General features: G+C 32.8%; 1 protein-coding gene across 1 annotated transcript in view; it reads left to right on the top strand.

Moving 5' to 3' along the window:
* LOC129216780 (tyrosine-protein kinase transmembrane receptor Ror2-like) overlaps positions 1–19,921 on the top strand; it is a 132,355-nt gene extending 112,434 nt beyond the window's left edge. Inside the window, exons 5-9 of the mRNA XM_054850995.1 lie at positions 2,088–2,397; positions 4,031–4,236; positions 10,843–10,931; positions 13,527–13,680; positions 18,732–19,921. Coding sequence (XP_054706970.1) covers positions 2,088–2,397; positions 4,031–4,236; positions 10,843–10,931; positions 13,527–13,680; positions 18,732–19,921 — 1,949 coding nt within the window. The remainder of the gene's footprint in view (positions 1–2,087; positions 2,398–4,030; positions 4,237–10,842; positions 10,932–13,526; positions 13,681–18,731) is intronic.
* The last annotated feature ends 2,640 nt before the right edge of the window (positions 19,922–22,561 follow it).

Raw genomic sequence — 22,561 nt, 5'->3', positions numbered from 1 at the left:
TCTGATGGGTATTTTCAAAGACTATAATCTTTTTTTCTAATAATAATTTTTTGAAGTGTTTTTAGGGATTGTTAGAAACTATTGTCCTTACTTTATAGGGGATCTTTTGAAACTGATTTCCCTTTCTTCAGATTAATATATGGAGTAATAACTTTACAATAATAAGGATTTTTAAAGGATTGGTGCCTTTATTATAATGAAGATTTTAAAGAAGTTTTAGCCTTACTCTAATGAGGCTTTTTGGGACTGCTGACTAAGAATATAGTTTATAGTCAAAACCATTGTAATAGCTCAACGAGAAAATATTTTCAAATTTTTTGCATTCGGTTTTTGTTTGACGTAATTTTACTGACATGCCATCGTGCTTCTATTTCTAATGATTTTGAATATTTCCTTCCAGCACTAAAATTATCAACCGAGCGTTGATTTAACTATGAATCAATTGCATCTAATTATCTACAAAACGTTTGTAATTTCACAATATAATCTGCATCAAAATCTGCATACCAAAACTTATCCAATAACCATTAGATGTAATGTTAATGACATTTTCACAAAATAAATAAATTTGACTTTCTAATTAAAGTCGCAGAATATTTTTACGACCCTCGATGGCAATTTAATTTCTCTTCATTGCGCAAAAAAAATTTCCCAATATTTAAAAAAATAAAATTTTTGCTTATTTCTTAGCTTTTCTTTCCTTCAGGAAGAGAGTGGAATTTGGTGTAACATGCTCACCGATTAAAAATCGATTTAAAACGGCGATAATATTCGGGAAAGGGGTTTGATGCGTTGTTGATGGAGGATAAGATAACCAGAAGAATCGCAAAAGTGCAACAGCTGGTAGTGAAACCCAGCTTGATGAATGGCAAATTAACCGGTGGAATGTATCAGTTACAAAGAGTTGCAGTTTTGAGTTAAAATTTGTTTAATGGGATATTTTTATTTATTTTTAAATGAAAATTGTAAAAATCTTTTGCAGGTAAAAATAAATGAAGCTTACGTAAATGACAGCAGTTTTGTCGTCATAGAAATTTTTAATTTGGGAAAAACTAAAGAAAAAAAACCGAGAAAAACTTCAAAAATTTAATTACTTTTTTGTTCATTCTTTGCTAATATCCAAGATATGAATTCTTTACAAATCTTTAAAATCTTTTTTAGAAAACGAAGTATTAGAAGAAGGGTGAAAAAAGTTTAATTTTCTGCTTCTTTCAAACTAAATAATAGAGGAGGATGGTCTAAAGCGGGTAGGTTATGAAGAATAATCGAAAATTGTAGTTTTTGACTTTTTATCGAAAAATTTTTGTTTTATTTCCTAGCAGAGATCGTGAGCTTTAAAATAAAAATTGATTCTTGCATTATTTCAAACCCAATATTTATTTATTATCAAATATTACAAACACTTAAAAAACCCGCTTTGCCCTACCAGGGGGCCTAAAGCGCGTAAGTCGTTCGGGTAAAGCAGGTAAGCTTAATTTGATGTGAATCGGTACATTTGTCAGTCAAATATGAAGTAATGAATGATTGAATCAATTAAACTAGGAGGTTAACTGCCATTAGTATAAGAAAAAAAGGTAGATTTTCAATTTAAACTGGATAAGTATAAGTCAGCACAGTTTTTTTTATAAAATATAAAGGAATGATTGATTAAATCAATAGACTGGCTGACATGAAAATAATTCTTTTAAGTTATACTTATACAATTTAAATATAAAATCTTAGTCAATGCATTCGCGAACAAAATATAAATTATTAGCAAATAAATTGAAAGATTTCAACTTTGATTTGTTGTTACTAAATATTACAAGTAATATTTATTCTGTTATAAATGGAAGTGCAAGCAGAATTATATCTTAGAAAGGGAGAGCTATAGCAAATAATACAAGTAAATGCACTATATGATAAGGACTGGCAAAATGTTTTAAAACAATATGTTCTTGCCTCCGGCATGGCAAGTTTAATGATAAACATAGATGGTCAGTTACATTAAAAAATGCATTAAAATGATGAATAATTACAGAAGTTCCAAACTTCAAAAGTTACTTATTTATTGTTTATCTCTACAGATAGTTCTGCCACAGTGTCAGATAAAGAGTCCGAGCCAGCCCTGTCCAGTATTCGCCGTCCTCCACTAGATACTCCTCAGGGGTACTGCTCCCTCTACACAGGCGCCACCTGTCGGAAGTACCTGGGGTCATACGGCCTGGTGTACTACAATTTTAGCACAGATGGTTCCGCCCTCCCCATAAACGAGCAGATTACGCAAGGTCTTTGGGAAGAAGTGATATCTTCGCTACTGGAACCTTGCAGAACTGCTGCAGAGACGCTTCTTTGTCACTATGCGTTCCCTAGCTGCGAGTGGGTCGATGGATTTGCCTACAGCAAACCGCTTTGCAGGTTAGTTTTTTCATCATAAACAGACAGAGATTTTCAACTGGTAACGTCAAGCGTATTTCACGCATTGAAAATCGAAGACGAACTTTGATAATTTTAAACATCGTATTTTTATTTAATTTGTATTTTAATTAATACTAGCCACCTACAGTGCCTCACTTAGGGATGACGTCATTTGTTCTTGGAGTAAATGGGAAAGACTAGGAACTGAAAATATATCGCCATGTTGACATCAATTTTGAAGGAATTTGGCGATTATTCGAATCTGGTCATCACTCACGTGATCATTAAATTCACGTGGCATCTGTAATGACGTTATCCCCCAACAGCCAGTCAGAAGCGACCTTTAGATGTACATACACACATACGGTTGGATTTTAATTTACCATCGCGAAGAACGCGAAGCCTTCCTCAAAAAATTGCTAGATTGAATAACAAAGTTAAACAAAACGACTACAGTTGTGTAAAGGGGAGGAGAAAAATAATGAGTTTTGTAATATATAGAAACTTGCTGCTGTTGGCAACATCATACAGATAAGTACAAGACAGTTTTCGCTGTCATCTGTGAAGAAAAGCTCAAAAATTACTGCAGAAAATATAATGGTAATAAAAGCTTAAGGTGTAAGTGCACACTTCAAATCGCGAAAAATCGACCAAATTTTCAATCTTTTATTGTTATTATTATTGTCTCTAAGTATTCTTCAATCTGTTAGCTTTCAAACTATACTAAAATATTGTCAATATTTGGAATACTTCTCAATTTACAAGAGTTTTTCTTGCGGTGCTGTGCCATTGCTTACAACATGTTTCCAAATCTTTAAACTCAATTTCTGAAGAATTGATTTTTGCTGTATGTTGCTTTCTTTCAAACATAATTACTCAAATGTGAATAAATGTATCAATTATTTCAATACCATTATATTCTGTATGTTTCCTGCCTGGATCAGAGCTATTGGTTGGAAAGTCGATTTTTAGTAAATTTGTAAACGGCAAAATTTTGGGGAAACTCGAATTTTTTTTCCCTCCCTTGTTAAAAAAATAATTTAAAAAGAACTATCCTCTATAGTATCTTTATTGAGGAAGACAACATGAAAAATAATGTTACAAATGTTTTTTGACAAAAATTGTCGTGACTAATTAGACTTTAAGGTATCACATTAAAAAAAATGTGCTATTTAGCTCATTAAATCTTAATTAATTGATGATTATTTAATACTTTGTTACGCTAGAAAGGTAATAAACACACAGCAGTGACCTGCTGTTAAAAACATGATTTTTTATGCTGAAAATTAAAAAAGATACATGTAAGAGTGCACGTATACCTGAAAAGTGTTAAACATTGTTTCACTTTCGTTTTGTTTCGAAACTTATGTTTGGATCCAAAATACTGAATAATAAACAGGAAACATTTTCAAAATTGAGAAAGTGTTTTAAATACATTATATTTCATATTTTAACTTAAAGATCATTGAGGAATTGAATGTATTAACAGAAGTGATACTCATGTAGAAAAAGGAAAATTTTACCAGATGTACATTTCATCTGTTTTTAACATAACTTGCCTTAACCAACTTTGTATCTTTCCTTGTTCGCATGGACTAATGCGTATAAGAACTAACAATGACTGTTGCTTTAGGGAGGATTGTATAGCCGTCCAAGACCTATTTTGTTACAATGAATGGGCCATGATAGAAGATAACAAACAGCGAGGCATTTACTTCAAGTCCAGGGGACATTTTCGTCTGCCAGATTGCAGTTCTCTGCCCGAAAGAGGCAATACCACTCACTCAACCATTTGTGATCATGCTCATTTGACGGATATACAAGAGGATGAAGTTACAGGTAAGTTATGCATAATTTTCTTCTACTTGTAATTACCTTTTAAACACTACACGGGTTCTGCACTACAGTGGTCTACCATGTGTGATCTACCAAGGTTCCAGATAGGGGTCCTTGATAGTCCAGCGCTCACCGCGCTACCTATTATTGAATTAAAATTCTTAATTAGCAGTTCGGTTTATGATTTATAAGGCAGCTGTCATTTCTCCTTCAACGTGACGGTTGAGCATGCTTGACGTGGAGTATGAACCGATTAATTTCAACGAGTTAAAGTTGTATGAAAAATCAGTAAAATTCACGTGTTTTTTTTTTTAATTCAATTTATTAAAATTTAATTGTTTTAAAAAAAATTGGTACGGTAGAAAGTTTTACTTTCCTTTTCGTTTCAAGGACAGATTCGTTTTCGCATTTTTTTTTTATTATTATTATTCATAGAAGGATTTTTGTATTTTCTTAAGATTATTATTTTTTTTCTTTCTACGTATTTGAAATCATTCAAATTCAGTCAATGCACTACCCAAATGTCTTTAAATAATCTTCGATACAAGTTTTGAAAGCTGTTGTTTGTGTGCTTAAAATAAATCATACTAAAATTCATAATAAAATAATTGCACGTTTTTTTTTTTAAACAGAAACTTAAGATATTTCACTAATGCTCATATTGCAGCAATGTTACATAAACTGTCCGTATTCACAAAGCTCCAAATTAAAAGCTCTTGAAAACCAAACACAACTTACTGTATCGACCAAACTTAAAAACTCTCTCTCAGCATTGCCATCAAATATATTTACTCAATGACCCTATTTTTAAAAATTGCTCATCAGAAAAATGCAAAAACAAGTCAGAAACTTCTTGTTCGTCTGATGTTACATCGCTTTTATTTCGTTTCGAAATCTCTTTTCGGGATGTCATCTAATATGGAATCGACAAACATATTGCTTGACTTCTCCACTCAATCCCGCGTCTTTCAACAATTTTAAACATGAAACAGTCAAACGCCGTTGTATGCAAATGAGACACACATGCTTCCAACGTGACAAGAAAATTGGAACTGGGCAAACACGGAAATTAACCGTTGGAACACACAGAAGATGACTCGCTGTGACCATTTTTTTTTCCCTCGCTTCTTCGTCTTGCCTTTTATTATCTGGCTACTCTCCAAGAGTAGAGCGAAGTAGATTTCTGAAACGAATCTACAAAACGAAAGTTAATTAAGAACTCTTGAATTGTGTTGGATTATTGTAATCCTTCTCGCTTATGCGGCAGCTGCTTTATTACTCGCCCGTGCTTCTTCCAGAAAGTTGTGAGGGAGATTTCCTCAGAGACTTTATTTTGATTCAGAATTACGAAAATTTAATATCAGTTAATCAAAAGGTTTTGGAATTTTATTTCGTGTCCTTGTTAGTTAATGAGATTAAAACAGTTTTGATATAATGCATTTTTTTTTTAAGTATGAATCATGTTGAATTTGTGAATTTTTTAGAATGGTGATGATTGAGTATTTTCAAATAAACAGCAAAAGTGCCTCGTAAAATAACACGATAGGAGTATTTTTAAACTACTGTAATTTTTGATAGAATAGTTGTAGCACATAATAAAAATTGACATTTTGAAGGTAAGATCGATATAACAGCAATGACTCTGTGTTTTTTACTTTGAAATTACCGTGGATTTTTTTTAACAACCGTAGTGAATGCTTTCCAGTGCTTTCTCTAAGTCTTTTAATTACTCACAAGACCCCCAGCATTATATTTCAATACATTTCTGAATCTTTTTCAAATATCAGGGGATAAAGCTCTAGATTAGCTGACGCCAGTCGCCAACGGGCGATCATTTCATTGAAAGTGGCTACCAAAAATCAAGTCTTAGTCACCAAAATTGGCGACCTTGTGTTTTTTTACTTGTAAATTTCATATTTTATATTGTGTTACCACAACATGCTTCCAATCCTGAGATGTTTAGCATATAGTCGATTACAACTTGACTACGCATTTTGGAGCTAACTCTCTTAATGTTACTTATTTTGTGTACTGAATAGATATTTTTTTTCTCAAAAAATGGTTACCAAAAGTTTAAAGTGGCTACCACATTTTGTGATTCTGGTAGCCATTGGCTACTAGTCAAAATTCCCAGTCAAGATCTTTATCAGGGAATCATTTTTTTAATATATACGTTTGATCTCGTTTCTTCAACATAGATTTTTGAATTTTGTAATTCGTATTTAAATCGAATTAATTTGTATTTTTCACTGATTTCATCATCTATTTGACCCTTAAACTCTTAACTATCGATAAATGCAGTGGTAACAAACCTTTTGTCTATAAACATCTGCTCATTAACTTACAGTTACCATTATTAATATTATTCTGCAGTTTAAACAATTACATAGCATCCATATTTACGTTTACTTCCGATGGATATAAATTTTACTGACACATTGTATACTCTCCGTTATTAATTAATAGTTAATTCAACTTACCGATTCTTATTCATTTGAGCAGAAAACACTGCCTTCAACGCAAGGATATATTTCATAACGATTACATGCATTACAGAATTCAACTGCACGCGTTTGGAAGACATTCAATTTCCATATCTATAGTATCTATAACTCTAGGCTATCCGTAGCATCAAGCTCACTGCAATTATAATAGCTCGCGATTCTAGTTCGCATAACACTGTACATTACAGATTGTCATTTCGTAGATTAATAATCAATTGTTCGTTTGCATAAAGCTTCTCTTTGAAGAACCAATGTTAGTAATGAATAAACAAGCGAGTGCTTTTTGGTTTGGTTCTACTTAAGGCTTTTTTTTCTTTGTTCTTTTTAATCCCAGTTTTATTTCATGATTAACTTTTATTAGTCCCCTCCCCCTCCCAGAAATTCCTCCAATTATGTTAGCACTAAAATAGGCAATAAATGCGTAAAAAATAAATCTTTATTACACACAAATTTGCAAGAAACTGCAGACACTTCTTTCGGGGTTACAAAGAACTAGTTTTGAATCCAAAAAAAAAAGTGCACTGATGGAAGAAAATACATCCAGCAAAAGCAAAAGTATTTTCACCCATGAGCTCACTTCCTTTGCATTGAAAACGGGGTTCCATATAACGCCGAAACACGTGTATGAAATTATGTGAAATAATTATCTTTACTGTACACTAAAATTCAATTTGTCATTTTTGGTTTATTGGCGTTGTTTACTACTTTCAAGATGTATCATTCTTCAGATTGATCAAATGCAGTCTAAAAAATATTTACCTAAAAACAATCATCAATGAAATATGTGTTTTATTTTTTCCTGTCTATAAATCTTTATAACAGAAAATACTTCTGATTCTGATACACAGTACTGGCAAAAAGCATTGCAAGTGTGAGAAACCTATCGTTTTCTCAAGGGAAGCCACCAAAAGTTTTATTTTTCAAATTAAACTGATTTTTAATGGCAAATGTTGCAAAGCAGCAATAAGTGAAGTTTGGTATCAGAAAATAGCCAAATACGTGCTACAAAATCTTGCAGGTTCCATACCCAAAAACGCGACTACTTCAGTCAAACGAGAGAACCAGCCTAAAAACAATGTCTTTCGGGTCCATTTTCACTTATTTTTTCTGCTCAGAATAATTTTGAAACTGTTTTATTTCATTCCGTTTGAGGAGAGCCGAAATTGATTCCAAATTGTTACCACTAGAACATTTATTTTTATGCTGTACTTTTTACGAAATTAAATAGTAATTACTTGTGTTAAAAAACTAAATCATATCTTGTCTTTATACTAATTTAACATGTTGACTCAAAAAAAATATCAGTTGAATTCGTAAAAATAATTGGGACGGCTCATACCTGAAGAAAAAAAATGTTGAAACTTCTCACACTTGCAATATTTTTATCGAGTAATGTATCTACCACAAACGTTGAGATTGAACCACTTGCAATATTTTTATCCAGCAGTATATCTACCACAAACGCTGGGATTAAACGATACAATGATTTACGACAGAATGCAACCTCAACAGCTTCCTTACTTTGTGCCCAAAAAAAAAAGTGAAAACTGTCAACTTTAAAATGTTGCCAAATATAAAATAGAAAGTTTTGAAAGAAAAAAAAAAGAAAACTGCTCGCCATTACTTGTCACCAGATTTTCACCCACCCTTATAAAAAATTCAATGTCAATTTTCTCCTATTCACTGTAAATATGCGGCGGACGTGTTGTTGGAGGATTGAAGGCAGGGGGGGGGGGGAGTGGACGGCTTTCTGCACATGAAACATTTATCGGAGCTTTAGATTTTAAACGTCATTGTCAAACTGTGCAGCGACAGATCGCTATGAGTAAATAGAAAATGCAGGGAACTGTGACATTGTTTTTCGAACTGTCAAGTGCATGATGAGATCGAATTTGGAAGCGGTTGAAATATAGAAATCAATAGAGATGTATAGGAATTTATTAAAAGTCAAATAAAACGAAATCTTTTCCATATAATTTTTGAAATCTGGTTCACCATGAATGAATTTATACACAATCACATAGAAATGAAAATTTTATGTTAATTTATAATAGCTAAAATAACATGCAAAAAACCGAAAAACAGTATTTAACAAATTTGAATCCTATACCGAAACAAAAATGTTTCGCAATAGTAGGGGTACAAAACCTCTTAGGGTTTAATATTAACCCGTTAGAGCTTAAACTCAAAGAAACAAACGGCGAAGCTTAAACTATTGGGTGGGCCAAAGTTATTTAGCACATTTCATACTTGAATAAAAGAAACAAATTGGGATACGTACATGCTTCTTATTTTATCATCAATACTTCCCAAAAGGTTTTCGGCAACCCAATTTTAAATAGTAAACAGTTCCACATGAGCTCTGTTTGTTTAACGCAAAATATAAATCGTTAATTCAATACCACGCCGAGTGTTTTTCTGCATTTAAGAAGGTACTCTTTCATTGACTCGAATGATTCGTTTTTCAGCTTATCGATATCCACAACTGGAGGTACACTGTTGTACAATCGGTTGCTACAGATTTGCTTGCAAGGAAATACAAATTGCACATCGCTTTTTTTCTGTACCGTAGCCATTTGCAGACTGAATCAAAGTAAATTTTCCCGAGAAATGCTAATCGCGTCACGTACCAGTTTGCGGCGTACGCTTGGAGAGCACACAACGCAAGTTTGCCCTTGAGTCACTTGGTCATTTTGGCTCAGGGGTTCAAGTACTGAGTTAGCATCAAAAAGGTCCATCGATCAAACCCCGAATCGGACACATCGCACTATCCCCGCGCCCACTTCCGTACGAACAAGCTAATGTAATTGTTATGTAATGTGTGACATTGTGAAGTATATCTACCTTGATTTATATTTCCAATTAATATAAATAAAATTATATTTCCAACTAGTATAAAAAGTTTTTTAAAAAAACTTAAGGTACGTGCATGATAACTAAATACTACCTATTGAGCATGAAACGCGCTATACGTTTGACTCATCCTGTGTAGAAGTACAACAGTTGGAGAAATTTAGAGTGGAACACAAAGCAAACAATTCCACTAACTTCAAACAATTTCGATAGTTCTCATAAAATACTCTTTTATACTGCAATCATTCAATTTTTTGTCACTAAATTGTTGATAGAGGTGGCGTTCAAAGTAGTTTAATCACAAGCATTATAATTTTCAGTGTGAGTAAAAAACTGTTTTTCCAATGTTCAATACGAATAAACAGTAGAAAACAATTTTCAAACTCATTATATTTAAATAGCGTTTTCCATACTTCTACGGTCTACCTCGGAAATAAAAGTTGTCCTAATGTTCAACAATCAGGCTTAAAAAAAATAAGTAAAATTTTAAAAAAAATGAAAGTTTCAAACAAAAATCATTTACACCGCTCATTCTTTTAAGCTTGAGAAATACAAGATGAACTTATGTTGAGAACAATGATTGTAATTCCAATATGTTTATTAGCAGTTAAAAAAAATTAACCATTTAAATATGTACGTAGTAGTACTAGAGCGTGTTCATTAAAAGGAATTGAAAAGTTTACAGTTAGAATGATAGTGACGCCAATATGTACATCGCTAATTTGAACTACACTAATATGTACATCGTAGTACTAGAGCGTGTTCAAAATTAATTGAAAAGTTTACAGCTAGGATTATAGTGACGCAAGCAAGTTTGTGTTGCAAGTTTGACTAAGAATGGACTTTAAATGATCTTCAGTTCCTCTTTCAAATGTACCAATTGCGCAAAAGATTTATTGACCAGTGCTATAAGAGGGCCAGTCCCAGCCTTTGTGAGCACCATTCAAACTTTTTTTCCTCCTGCAACGTAGTGATAATGTAGGTTACGGTAATCTGTCTTAGAGGTACACCATTGTTTTTCATCTGAAATTAACCAATGAACGACTGTTCGTCGATACGCTATTGACGAATTCACGATTTGAGCCAAGTACGCATAATTTGAGCTCAGTACCATTGTTAACGCATCAATATCTATTTTCTTATTTACTGCAAAGTGTGTTTCTGTCCAAAATGTTGAATAAATTGATTTGTAAACATAATCGCATGTAATGCATTGTATTGTACTGTATTAGAATAATTTATTTATTTTTAGAGCATTGCGTCAGAGACAGAGGACGGTTTTACCAAGGCTCTATAAATGTCACAAAATCTGGAATACCATGTCAAAGATGGGATTCACAGGTAAGGTTTGGTGAAATTGAAGTACAGACAGCTGCGAAATTTTAAGAAATCTAATGGTCGGCAATATTACCTTTGCATTTGGAACTGTGCTAATACAGTCAAGCCCGCTCAATGGAAATGCCAATTTTTCACAAAAATTTATTCTAACAAGCCGGATATTCCATTAAACGGGGTTAAAATAATAGATAACAACTGTTTGGTGCATTGAAAACGTATTACACTAAGCTGAATATTCTTTTAACCGATATTCAAAAAAGCGGGCTTGACTGTATTTCGTAACCAGTAGGAACAGCGGCTGGGTACATAGCTTATGCAATGCATGTCATGTTTCAATGAATGTCTATGCCTTGTCAGTAAACAAATCCTATGCAATTGTGGTCTTATATGTGCCATACATTTCATGATGAGCCATTAAATTTCTTGGCATCTCTGAGATGTCATTGCATATCGAGACCCTTAGTGGCACATGTCATGCCATGTGCGACATCACATGGCCACATGTCTCACATGGTTTTGCCCCTCGACATCCAATGACTTTTCAGAGATGCCAAGAAATTTAACGGCTTATGAAATGTATGGCACACATAAAACAACACTTGCATAGGAAATCAAAGAAGTGAATGTGCTTTCGGCGCAAAAGGTATTGTTTAACGGCATCGATTCTTTAAAACTTGGAAACACAATTTTGTAATTTGAACTACAACTTTGTGGCTTATAAGTGACTTACATTTCATGAGCCACTACATTTCTTGGCGTCTCTGAGATGTCACTGCATGTCGAGGAGTAAAACTCGCCCTTAGTGGCATATTTCAATACATGTCTATGCCTAGTAAGTTTTTTAAAAAATCATCGACCGATTCTAATGGTAACACGTTTATGATCTGTAGTCACTTTTCTTAACTATGATGTCATTTCTAACAGGGAGACCAGGACTGCGACAATAGTGGTAAAACACACGAATACTAGCTTTGGGGAAAATTAAAATTTTAATTTATCCAAATTTTAATTCTGTATGGTCAAACCCAAGAATTAATTTTAAAAAAAATACTTATTATACGTGATTATGATTCGATGGCTTTTGCAGTCTGAACCATTATCGTAGATTCAAAAACCCAAAAACCGCAAATATTTCTTATAAAATAAGAAAATCTAAAAATGCAGCACTATTGACAAGTGATGTTCCCATCAATTTTTATGAAGGTATACTCCCAGTAATGCATTACGCACAATATGTGTATGCCATCATATACGTAAAATGTCACAAGATGAGAATTTTTGAAGCTTGAGGGTAGACGCTAAATGTCTAAAAAATGTTTGGGAGTATACAGCGTATATGAAGTATACCCTATGGGAACATCCCTGCTATTGATTACACCGTTTTCATGCCACTTAATAGATTTAGAGCTAGTATTGGGGCAAGAAACGCCGTTAGATTCAGATTTTAAATTGATCTAAATTACAGATTTTATAAATTTTGCTCCGAACATCTTCGGGCACTTTAAATTCTATACGAAAACAAAAGTATTTTTAAATTTAATAAACAAACTACTTGCTGCTTCTTTCAATAACCTAGTCAAAGATGTAGAAAGTAAATTTTTTTCACGGTATTTTCACGTGCAGTAAACTTCCGATTATCTGCAGAATTGGGTGGTACGAGTACCGCGGGCAGATGAAACTGACGGATAGCCAGCCAAAAACCCTAAAAATGAAGGGCAAATCAGTTAAAAATTTCTCTTGCTCAAAATTTGACGGTATTGATAAAAATTTATACAAATAACTAAAATATATAATGGACAAGAAAGTTTGTTTTTAATGCAAAAGAATCGAACATCAACAAAGAACGAGTGTGTGTCTGCACACTGAAGAAAGATCTTTTTTTAAAAAAATGAACACTTTTAAAATATCAACCAAAAAATCAGTTAAAGTAAACTCCCGACTATCCGCGAGTCCATCAAAAATCAGGAAAAAATTTTCACGGGAAAAAGCAACTACCAATGTTTTTTTTTTTTTTTTTTTTTTTTTTTTTTTGTCGAAAAATTTTAAATTTACTCAGCTGTTTTTTTTTCATTTATTCATTATTTTTTTGTGCTTTCATCATACACTGGCTCTTTATTGATGTGAAGTTCTGTTGTACAATACAAAAAATGTTCACTGTACTTTATATAGATTTTCATTGCTTGAAGAAAGTAAAGTATTGTGGGTCAATACAGCTAAGTTTTAGAAGAAGGACAATCTTTGACTTCTCATTTTAGCCTTTTTTCGGTTTATCCGCGATTTTCATTATTCGCGGCACTTGTGCCACCCAATTCTGCGGATAATCGGAAGTATACTATATTAGAATTGATTCTTGAATTTTGAATTACTCGCAGATAATCCTCTTACGGATTATCGGGAGGTTACTGCTCATGTCTTATCTTCAATCTATGAACGTGTATATTGTTTGCAGTATATATCATTTAAACCGTACCCTATACTTCCAAGTCATTGATCAGCCACTGCCGCGTATTTAGCATTCACCGCCCAAGAGCCAACTTATTATTCTGACGCGGCTCATATGCTCGTGCCAATGATTTATGCTGAAATTAATGTTCTCAGGAGCCGCATCACCATAATCGACCCCCCATGGTGTTCCCGGAAGTCCTTGGCTCGGAGAATTATTGCAGGAACGCCGGCGGTGAGGAGCCCATGCCCTGGTGCTACACCATTGATCCCAGGATCCGATGGCAGCACTGCGACATCGCCCGCTGTGGTAATAGAGCTTAATTATCATTCGCATGTGCAAAGTATGTCACTGATGTGCGCTACTAATTGAATATTAGCTGTCGGGGTGATTAACAGTGCACTAATAAGCTTTGTTTCACTTGCATCCGACTCCGATTGTAATGAGTGTGTAATTAAGGGTAATACTTATTAACATCAAAGAAGATTTACCACACTTTTTTTTTTCAACTGTCACTCTGGCTAACTTTGTTCCACACTTTGTGTTTGGCCTATCCACTCCTATTTCAATAATTGTACTGAACCTTTCTTGGCATAAAACTGAACAAAACATTTTGTATTGTATAGTTATTCAGAACTAACAATTATAGATAACATTTAAATTGAATTATCAACCTGGTACATACAAAGATATTCTAATACATAAGGTAAGTTAAAACCATATGAAAAATGCGATACACAAGAATTTTAAATTAAGTAGTGCCGTTAATTATTTTCATTAATGATCAAAAAAATAATGCAATCATTTTTCACAGTATTTGTTGAATTTATTATAAATTACTTTTTTTTTTAATGTGAAGTGTATAATGCTTGCTCTGTGGAACACACAAAGAGTGTGTTCAAGGTGTCCTAACTCCTTTCTTCTTCGATTGCTTAATAATCCTACTCATGTAGACGTCATATCACTATGTACACCGGATAAGCCCACGGGACAAGGAAGTAAAAAATTATTTCGTTGCTTGAGTTTCTTGGTTCGACATGACTATATAACACGCATATTCTTTCCATGAAGCGTAAATATATCTTGATTTTTAGTTGTAAACATATGAACTTTTAAATTATATTCTAAAAATAATACTCTGATCAAAAACGTAAAAGAAAACAAGTCACATTGCATTTTATGAAAAACTTGTGTGAAGATAAAAAACAAAATATTCTGGAAGTGAAAAAGGATTATCGATCTACCGCAAAGATTTGCATTTTTTGTCTTTGAATTATGAAAAATAAACCAAAAATTATTGTGCTTTCTCAAAATTAGGCAAATATTTGTTATTATTAATTAACTTTATTTGTTAAAGCTTATTCATTCTGTAATGTTTTTGTTGCCGAAAATCGATATGTTTGGCGGCGAATTTGGAGTATGATACGAAAATGGTCGACTTTCGAAACCCTCCTTGGGAAATTCCTGCGTGCGCTTGTGTGTGTTTGTTATATAAAGAATTTCTCTGCATAATATTGTTAAAAATCACATCTGCTCAGTTTGAAACTCTAAAAAAAATGTGCAGCTTAGCTGCCTCCACTACTCTGGGAGTAACTTAACTGATAAAACTGGTGTAACGCTCATTAGTTACAACAGTTTTTTCAGTTAAGTTACTCCATTGCTATGGAGGAAGCCAGGCGCCGGAATAAGGTTATACAAAGTGCAAAATTCTGCCACCGTATTTACAGAGTAAGATTACACATTTTTTTGCAGTGGAAGTCAATTTCTAAGCACACCATATAAAATATGCAAGATTTTTTTTTCAGTTATAAGTTAAAATAACTTGCAAATTAACATTTCTTAAAAGCATTGCCTTTTGCAGTTGTTCAATGATCAGAATTTTTCAATAACCTGATCTGTATTGCTCCCAAAATTTCCGTATGATTCATTCTCTACGCATTTAGGCACACAGCACTGTATCAGCCAACTAAAATCGAAGAAATAGAGAGAAGCATGTCATCAAGTGTGTATATATCACGGCTTCTAAAAACCAGCCGTACAGAGATAATTCGCATGGTAAAAAGATGTCATGCTAAAAGTTGGGGGTGGAAGGAAAAAACTTTGCTCACCAAGTTCAGAAAACTCGGGGGTTTTGATAAACCCATCGGAATTCGGTCACATTCTGGCAGTACGAAGAATCTCCGCGAGAAAAACTTGTTGCTTACTTTTTCTAACGTGACCACTTTTCGATCGACATAAGGAAAAATTTTTGAGAATCTACTCTATTTTACCGGCTTTCACTCTAGTGCCATGCGGTGAAAGCCGCATGGAAATTCTAAGGTGCCATGCTCAGATAAAAAAGAGTGGTGGAGATAAATGTGATTATTGACAAAAATATTTCGAGAGACTTTCGCCTCCCCACCCCCTCTCCTCTTTCACCCCCCATTGCTCAAAAACTACAAAATCTCAAAAACTTGCATACGTAAATGAAAGTTTAATAAGTAAATCTTTAAAAATATGTAAAAAAAAGATTTAGTAAAGATAAAAATAAGTCAAAATTTATTTTCCAATTAAAAAATTAAACCTTTAGCTAAATACTAACTGTATAAGTTTTGAAACTAATTTTCAAAGATTTTATAAACCTTTTGTCGCAAGTTGCTTACTATTTTATTATGTCTCGCACAGCCTTGAAGCGGTTTTAGACCTTATCAAGTGGGATAGAAAGTGTCATTAGTGACTAAATTAATATCTAAAAAAAAATTAACAATGCTCAAAAACTTCCATCGTCATCACTCTTTCAATTTCCCTCCTGAGGTGATATTTAAATTTTCAGTCATTAAAAAAAAAAGTTTTTTACATACTTGATCAAGTTATTACTAATGATGTTTTTCAAAAAACTAGTGTTTACATACTACTTACTAAACACATTTGTTTAGAAACTAGATTTATTCACATGATCAAAAACACTGTCAAGAAAAAATCAAATTATTTACGATTTTTTGTTTACTTGAAGCATTATTACGTTGTGGTTTTTCAACGTAATAGTCATTAACATTAATGAAGTTTACGAGTCACGTATCTTAAAACATTTTTTCCCCAAGATTATTTTCATAGCAAGCTATGCTTGAGCAGAGAGTTTAGTTATCATTTGATCTAAGATATACAGCATTGGTTGGCTAAACTAATTAAATATTAACAGTCAGATTAATTAACGATTCATTAATGTGCTTCTTTGCAGCTGTGCGATATCATAGCTCCGCTGAATCTGTCGAAAATCTCCGAATCTCTGAATTAAGTTACTCGTAATTACCAATATCAAGAAAATTTAATAAAATACATGAGGCGTGACATTGTTCTTGGAAATGTTTTTATCTAAATCTGTTTGAAAAATCTGTTTCTATGATTTACACTAATGTTTCAAAAGTTTTCATAACATTTAACTCTTAAATTATGCTAATTTAAAATTAAATACTATCACATAATGATTTCTAATTTAAATTTAAATGTTTATTGTTGTGAAATTATTCCTCAAGTCAATAACATTAAATTTATAATGCTTGAAATTTTATTTCAAATTTAAATTGTGTTCGAGTATATCTAAAGAGTAATTTTGGCTATATTTCGCATGTGATTTTATTAAAATGAAGTTTGAAGTAAAAATACCCATTTTTATAATTTAGTTTTAATTTTTTTAACACTTTTTTTTTTTTTTTTTTTTTTTTTTTAACTTTTAATTCGAAATTGTAACTTACATAGCTGTTTGGAAGAAACAGGATATTTTGCCAGGACGATGGCGCTGGTGAGGTCATTGGATATCATTCGATGGAGAAAAAAATTGACTGCAAAATGCGTCGATAAATAACACTGTCAGGATAATATGAGGGATAAGTTTTAAATGGGTTCGTTGAACACTGTAATGTTGTTAGTCAAAAAGATACACAAATTTCAAAAGTTTAAAGAAAAAAACACCAATGGAAAGGACATAATTTCGTATTTACAGCGACAACAGTGGCTGTGATAAGAGAAAAAGAGGAGCATTTAGAAACAAACACTTTCGGACGCATTAATTGTTCGTTATGCCCTCCACCTACTTCCGTAGAAGCTCATAATGGCGTGTTTCCCAACCGATCGGGCGATATTCGGGCTGATTCTATAAATCTGGAGCACATGTGTTAGTAAAAAACATACATTCACAACAACAACGTGAACACCAACAGCGTCATTTTTCAGCACATTCTGAAACTAGTTTTTGTCCTCCTTCCACAAACAAACTCCAATGGCCTTCAATCATTTAGGTAAAATATCAAGTCATTCTGACCAGTAGTTTTAAAATTATAGATTCTTAATATCGTTACTTTGATCATAAACATCCTGTATTTCTTAATTCGCGAGTACTACTAATATTAGTAAATGGTACTTTGAAACAAGATGTTTTAAAATCCTAATTCCCACTTAAACTCACAGTACGTTGAACTGAAATAGCTGCAGACTAAAATCCTAAGTATTGCTTTGAAGAATAACTCAATCCTTTTTTTTATAAAATGGATATCTTTTTTATTTAATCAGTTACGACAAATTAGAAATTTGAAACGGATAAAATAGTTTTGAATTTAAAAAATTTCTCCATTTTAAAACTTTTAATGACGTAATTTAGTTTAGTGCAAAATTATTTATGTTTTAATCTCCACTTTAAAACTTGTAAGAGAGAAAGTAACAATAAGCAACTTATGTGTAAACTGATATATTCATAATTTTGTGTACAGAATTGTAATTATGAAAAATTTTACCAAACAATTTATGACAAAAACATGCTTTCTTGCTTCTATGAAACCAATTGAATTTCCATTCAAGCTTTTTACATTAATACCTTACGTAAAGGTCTGCAACGTGAAACAAGCTAATTCCTTGACACATGTTATGTAATAAATATTCACTTTTCATTAAAATTGATAGATAAACGCCACTACGTTATGTACGTTTAATCGACATAAGCGTGGATTATTATAAGAAATTTGACTTGCCATTTCTAAACGTAATCAAATTTCTGTATTACTTTATAAACTTTTCTTCAGCTGTTTTTAATGAACTGAAATATACAGAGGAGTTTACCAAATTAAAATATAATGTTCAATGTAAAAGGGATTTAATGGGCATTAAGGATTGTCTTTCTGAACAGTCTCTTTATCCTAATTAAGAGCTTCTCTCCGTTTAAAGTTTTTAACTCAAAAACTATTTTTGCAACTAAGTACTTCAAATAATTAAAAATCATTATAACACTTCTTAATTTAATTTATATTTTAATTAATAATGCTTCCTAAAGCATTAAAGTCAAATTTATTTAATCAAAATATTATATTAATTTATTTACTCAAATCTTTCAGAAAACAATAGCAACTTGTTTTCTGCCGACTTGGAGCTGATGGACTTGTTTGAAGCTCCACCTGAACCAGTTTTCTCTCCCTCATTTATCTTAATAACCTGCGCCTTGAGTTTAGTGGTAGTTGCCATGATGATTCTTCTGGTCCTCGGATGTAGACGGTTGCAGAAGTATCGCAGAGGCTACAACGCTACCCCTACAACCGACGTCGAAATCGACCTGGAGAAGCTACCTTCCAACATGGCCTACCACAGGACATCTGCTCAACTAAACCCGAGGCTGGAGGTACTGGAGTATCCTAGAAACGACATCATCTACATCAGGGACATCGGACAAGGTGCCTTCGGAAGAGTTTTCCAGGCAAAGGCTCCTGGACTGCTGAAGGGCGAGGAATTCACCATGGTTGCTGTGAAAATGCTCAAGGAGGAAGCTTCGGAAGATCTTCAGACTGATTTCGAGCGAGAAGCTTGCTTGATGTCTGAATTCGACCATCCGAACATAGTTAAGTTGCTAGGGGTATGTGCAGTTGGGAAACCTATGTGTCTCCTTTTCGAATACATGGGGAAAGGAGACTTGAATGAGTTTCTCAGAACATGTTCTCCTACCAACTACATAGTGAGAACAGCAAATGGCGACATCTATAATGACGTCAGATTAACTCACATGGACCTCCTAAACATAGCACGTCAAATAGCAGCAGGGATGACGTACTTGTCGGAGAGGAAATTCGTCCATCGTGACCTGGCGACAAGGAATTGCCTTGTTAGCGAAAACATGGTAGTCAAAATATCAGATTTCGGTCTTTCTCAGAAAATTTATACTGCAAACTACTACAAGGGTAATGATCACGACGCCATCCCCATACGCTGGATGCCACTGGAGTCTATCCTTTATAACAAATTTACAGTCGAATCTGACGTTTGGGCGTATGGCATCGTTTTGTGGGAAATATTTTCATTCGCCCTTCAACCGTACTACGGACTAACTCACGAAGAAGTTGTGAAATTCATCAAAGAAGGTAATGTTTTACAATGTCCAGACAATACTCCCTTACCCATATACCATCTGATGAAAGCTTGCTGGAACCGCAAACATTCCAATAGACCGAGCTTTAAGACTATTTTTAAAACTCTGGGTATTATTCAGGAAGAACTACAAAGGCATGCTTACCAGGAGCAAAAAGTTCATGTGTAAAGGCTCACTTTTTCTACATTTAAAAAAGTGCCATTCTCTCTTCGCACAATTCTTCTCTCACAGAATGAATTTCTAATGGTTAAGAGTAAGTATTGCTTTGTCCTTGTGAAGATGGGCAAGTTATATTTTCTGCGTGTCAATATAACCTCAGTCAGGAATTAAGGTTACGATTGTTGCCTTTCATTGTAAGCTGAGTAGGAAAAGGTGAATTTCGATTGTGGTCTCAATGACCTCAGTTGTGTAAGGAAAGTTCAGATTATGGCCATTGCTCTGAGTCAAGAAAAACGTGTTACGATTGCTGCGTTTGATTGTAATCTGAATCAAGAAATAAGATTACGATTTTTACCCTTCAATATAAGCTGAGTTGGAAAAAGAGAATTTCAATTATGAACTCTCTCAATGACCTCACTTGAAGAAAGAAGGTTTAGATTTGGCCATTATCAAAGTCAAGAAGGGCATGTTTTGATTGCTGTATTTCAGAGCTGGCAAATGATGGGATTAGTCGACTATTAAGCTAGATTATACGCGAACGAGACGAAAGTTTTCCTTTATGGTATAAAGTCTTTTCATACCGTAGATGAATTATTTTGAATTTAGTTATATGAAACAAGTCTGTAAGGGATAGCTGAGCTCTTCACTTCACAAGATAGGAAAGAAAGTACTGGAATGAAAAGATATCCCCTTATGTTTACAACGGGAGCCAGAACTTAATTTTTCTTTTATTAACCATTAGTATTTTTCAAATGTGACAAAATAGGTAAAACATCAAAAAAGACTATTTTCAAAGGTTTTAAAGTTGCCTTAGTAGATTTAATTCCTCAAAAATTGTTTTGTGTTGTTCGATTGCGCTTTATCAAATAATGTTGCAAGCAGTTTATTACAATTCAAGACTACCTCTAAAATTATAAACCATACTGTTTTGTGTTAAATGTAAAGTAAGTACAGTAGGCTGTCTTTTTAACGACGCTCTATTTAACGACTTGCTCTACTTAAAGACGGCTTTTTTCGTTCCCAAATGGTCCACTATAATGTTAAAAGCATTCTATTTAAGGAAGCTTTCTACTTAAGGACGATTTTTTGTGGTCCCTTGAAAGTCGTTAAACAGAGAGCCAATTGTAAAGGAAAAATAAATTCAGTGGTTATAAAAACATGCAAACTAATTACAACAGTTAATTTCCAAAAATAAATTTAAAACGTATATTAAGTTTGATATAAATATTTTCTATCGAAATATAACAAAGTAGAGACTTTTATTTTTCACTTTCTGTGACAAATAATGGTTATAATAACGGTAAAAGTATAGATGCTTTATATTTAAAAAATAGGAGTATCAAATAAAAAAATAGAAACCTTGATCTTACGAGGAAATTGTTAAGACGCGGTTTCCAGTTGCAACTATTTGCTCCATTTATTTGAAATGAAAATTAAGTATTATGAATATATATGGTTTGTTAATGAGAGAAAAAAAAATCAAAATATATTCCAGTTTTTTTCTATTATCCACATTTGTTCGTTTGTGAAAATTATTTATTTCTCTTTTTCCTAACCCAAGTTTGGTTTTACATATCTATGCAATAAATTTGAAGATATTAAAAAACAGTAGTAAAGAAAAGGTATTTGGGTACACAAGCGCAAGATATTGTCTACTAAAATATCAAAGAATGTCGCTGGAATCTAAGCTGAGAGTTAGAAAAACTTATTTTTACAAAACTGTAACCCCATGCAATGCAAAAGCATTAGCTGAAAACAATCAAAGAAAGTATATTTTTTCGACATCAAGTAACTATATTTTAAATTAAAATCTAATATACCCAAACATCACATATAGTTTTGCATCAAACAAAGTAGTTATCACCAAACGAAATATTATTAGCTATTTCTTATACTTAGCTCAACATAATCATTTTACTTTCTAATCAAAAAATGAAACAATTACACAAATTATTGAAGTTGAGGAAGCTCTCAAAACAGTGTTTTAATTAGTCACAAAACATAACGCCCATCAAATATGAAATAAGTAGGACTAAAGCCTCCGTTTAAGAAAATACCACTCGCAGACTATGGCTTATAACACATAAATCGTCCAAAGTTCTGTTAATGATACATAAGAAACGTGAATTGTTCATAATGGTTATTCTCCAAATTGTATGAAACAAACGTTCAAAACAAACGAATTATAAAACTGCTTATCAAAAACTTGAATTAAAATCAATTTTCGCAGTTTCACTAATTAATCAGATAATTTATATTTCAAAAAGATTTATAAATAAATTATACTTGATTGCTATTACGAAGTCGTTATGCAGCATTTTATTCGTTAAAGCAATTAAGCATCTAAGTCAAATCCTTTCAATTTAGGAAAGTGCAATATATATTAAAAGGTTTTTTTCCATGTTATGTACATAACTCATTGTTTGATAATTCGTATATTTATATGGAAGATCAATGTTAATCCGTTAAATTTGTTGTTTGTTTATACATTGGTTACATATTTTATTATGCTCTTATCTAGTTTATATACCTTGAGTTAAATTTACCTTGTTATTCGTGTTGACAATGAACTTTTAATGAGCTCTTATTATTTATTTAAAATTTTAATTCATTGTGTACTTTTTTTCTACGATAAAAAAAATGACCTAC

This window comes from Uloborus diversus, chromosome 2 (assembly GCF_026930045.1).
Source record: "Uloborus diversus isolate 005 chromosome 2, Udiv.v.3.1, whole genome shotgun sequence".
NCBI classification, from domain to species: Eukaryota; Metazoa; Arthropoda; class Arachnida; order Araneae; family Uloboridae; genus Uloborus; species Uloborus diversus.
The sequence above is the reverse complement of the archived record's forward strand: the minus strand, read 5'-3'. Positions and strand labels throughout refer to the sequence as shown.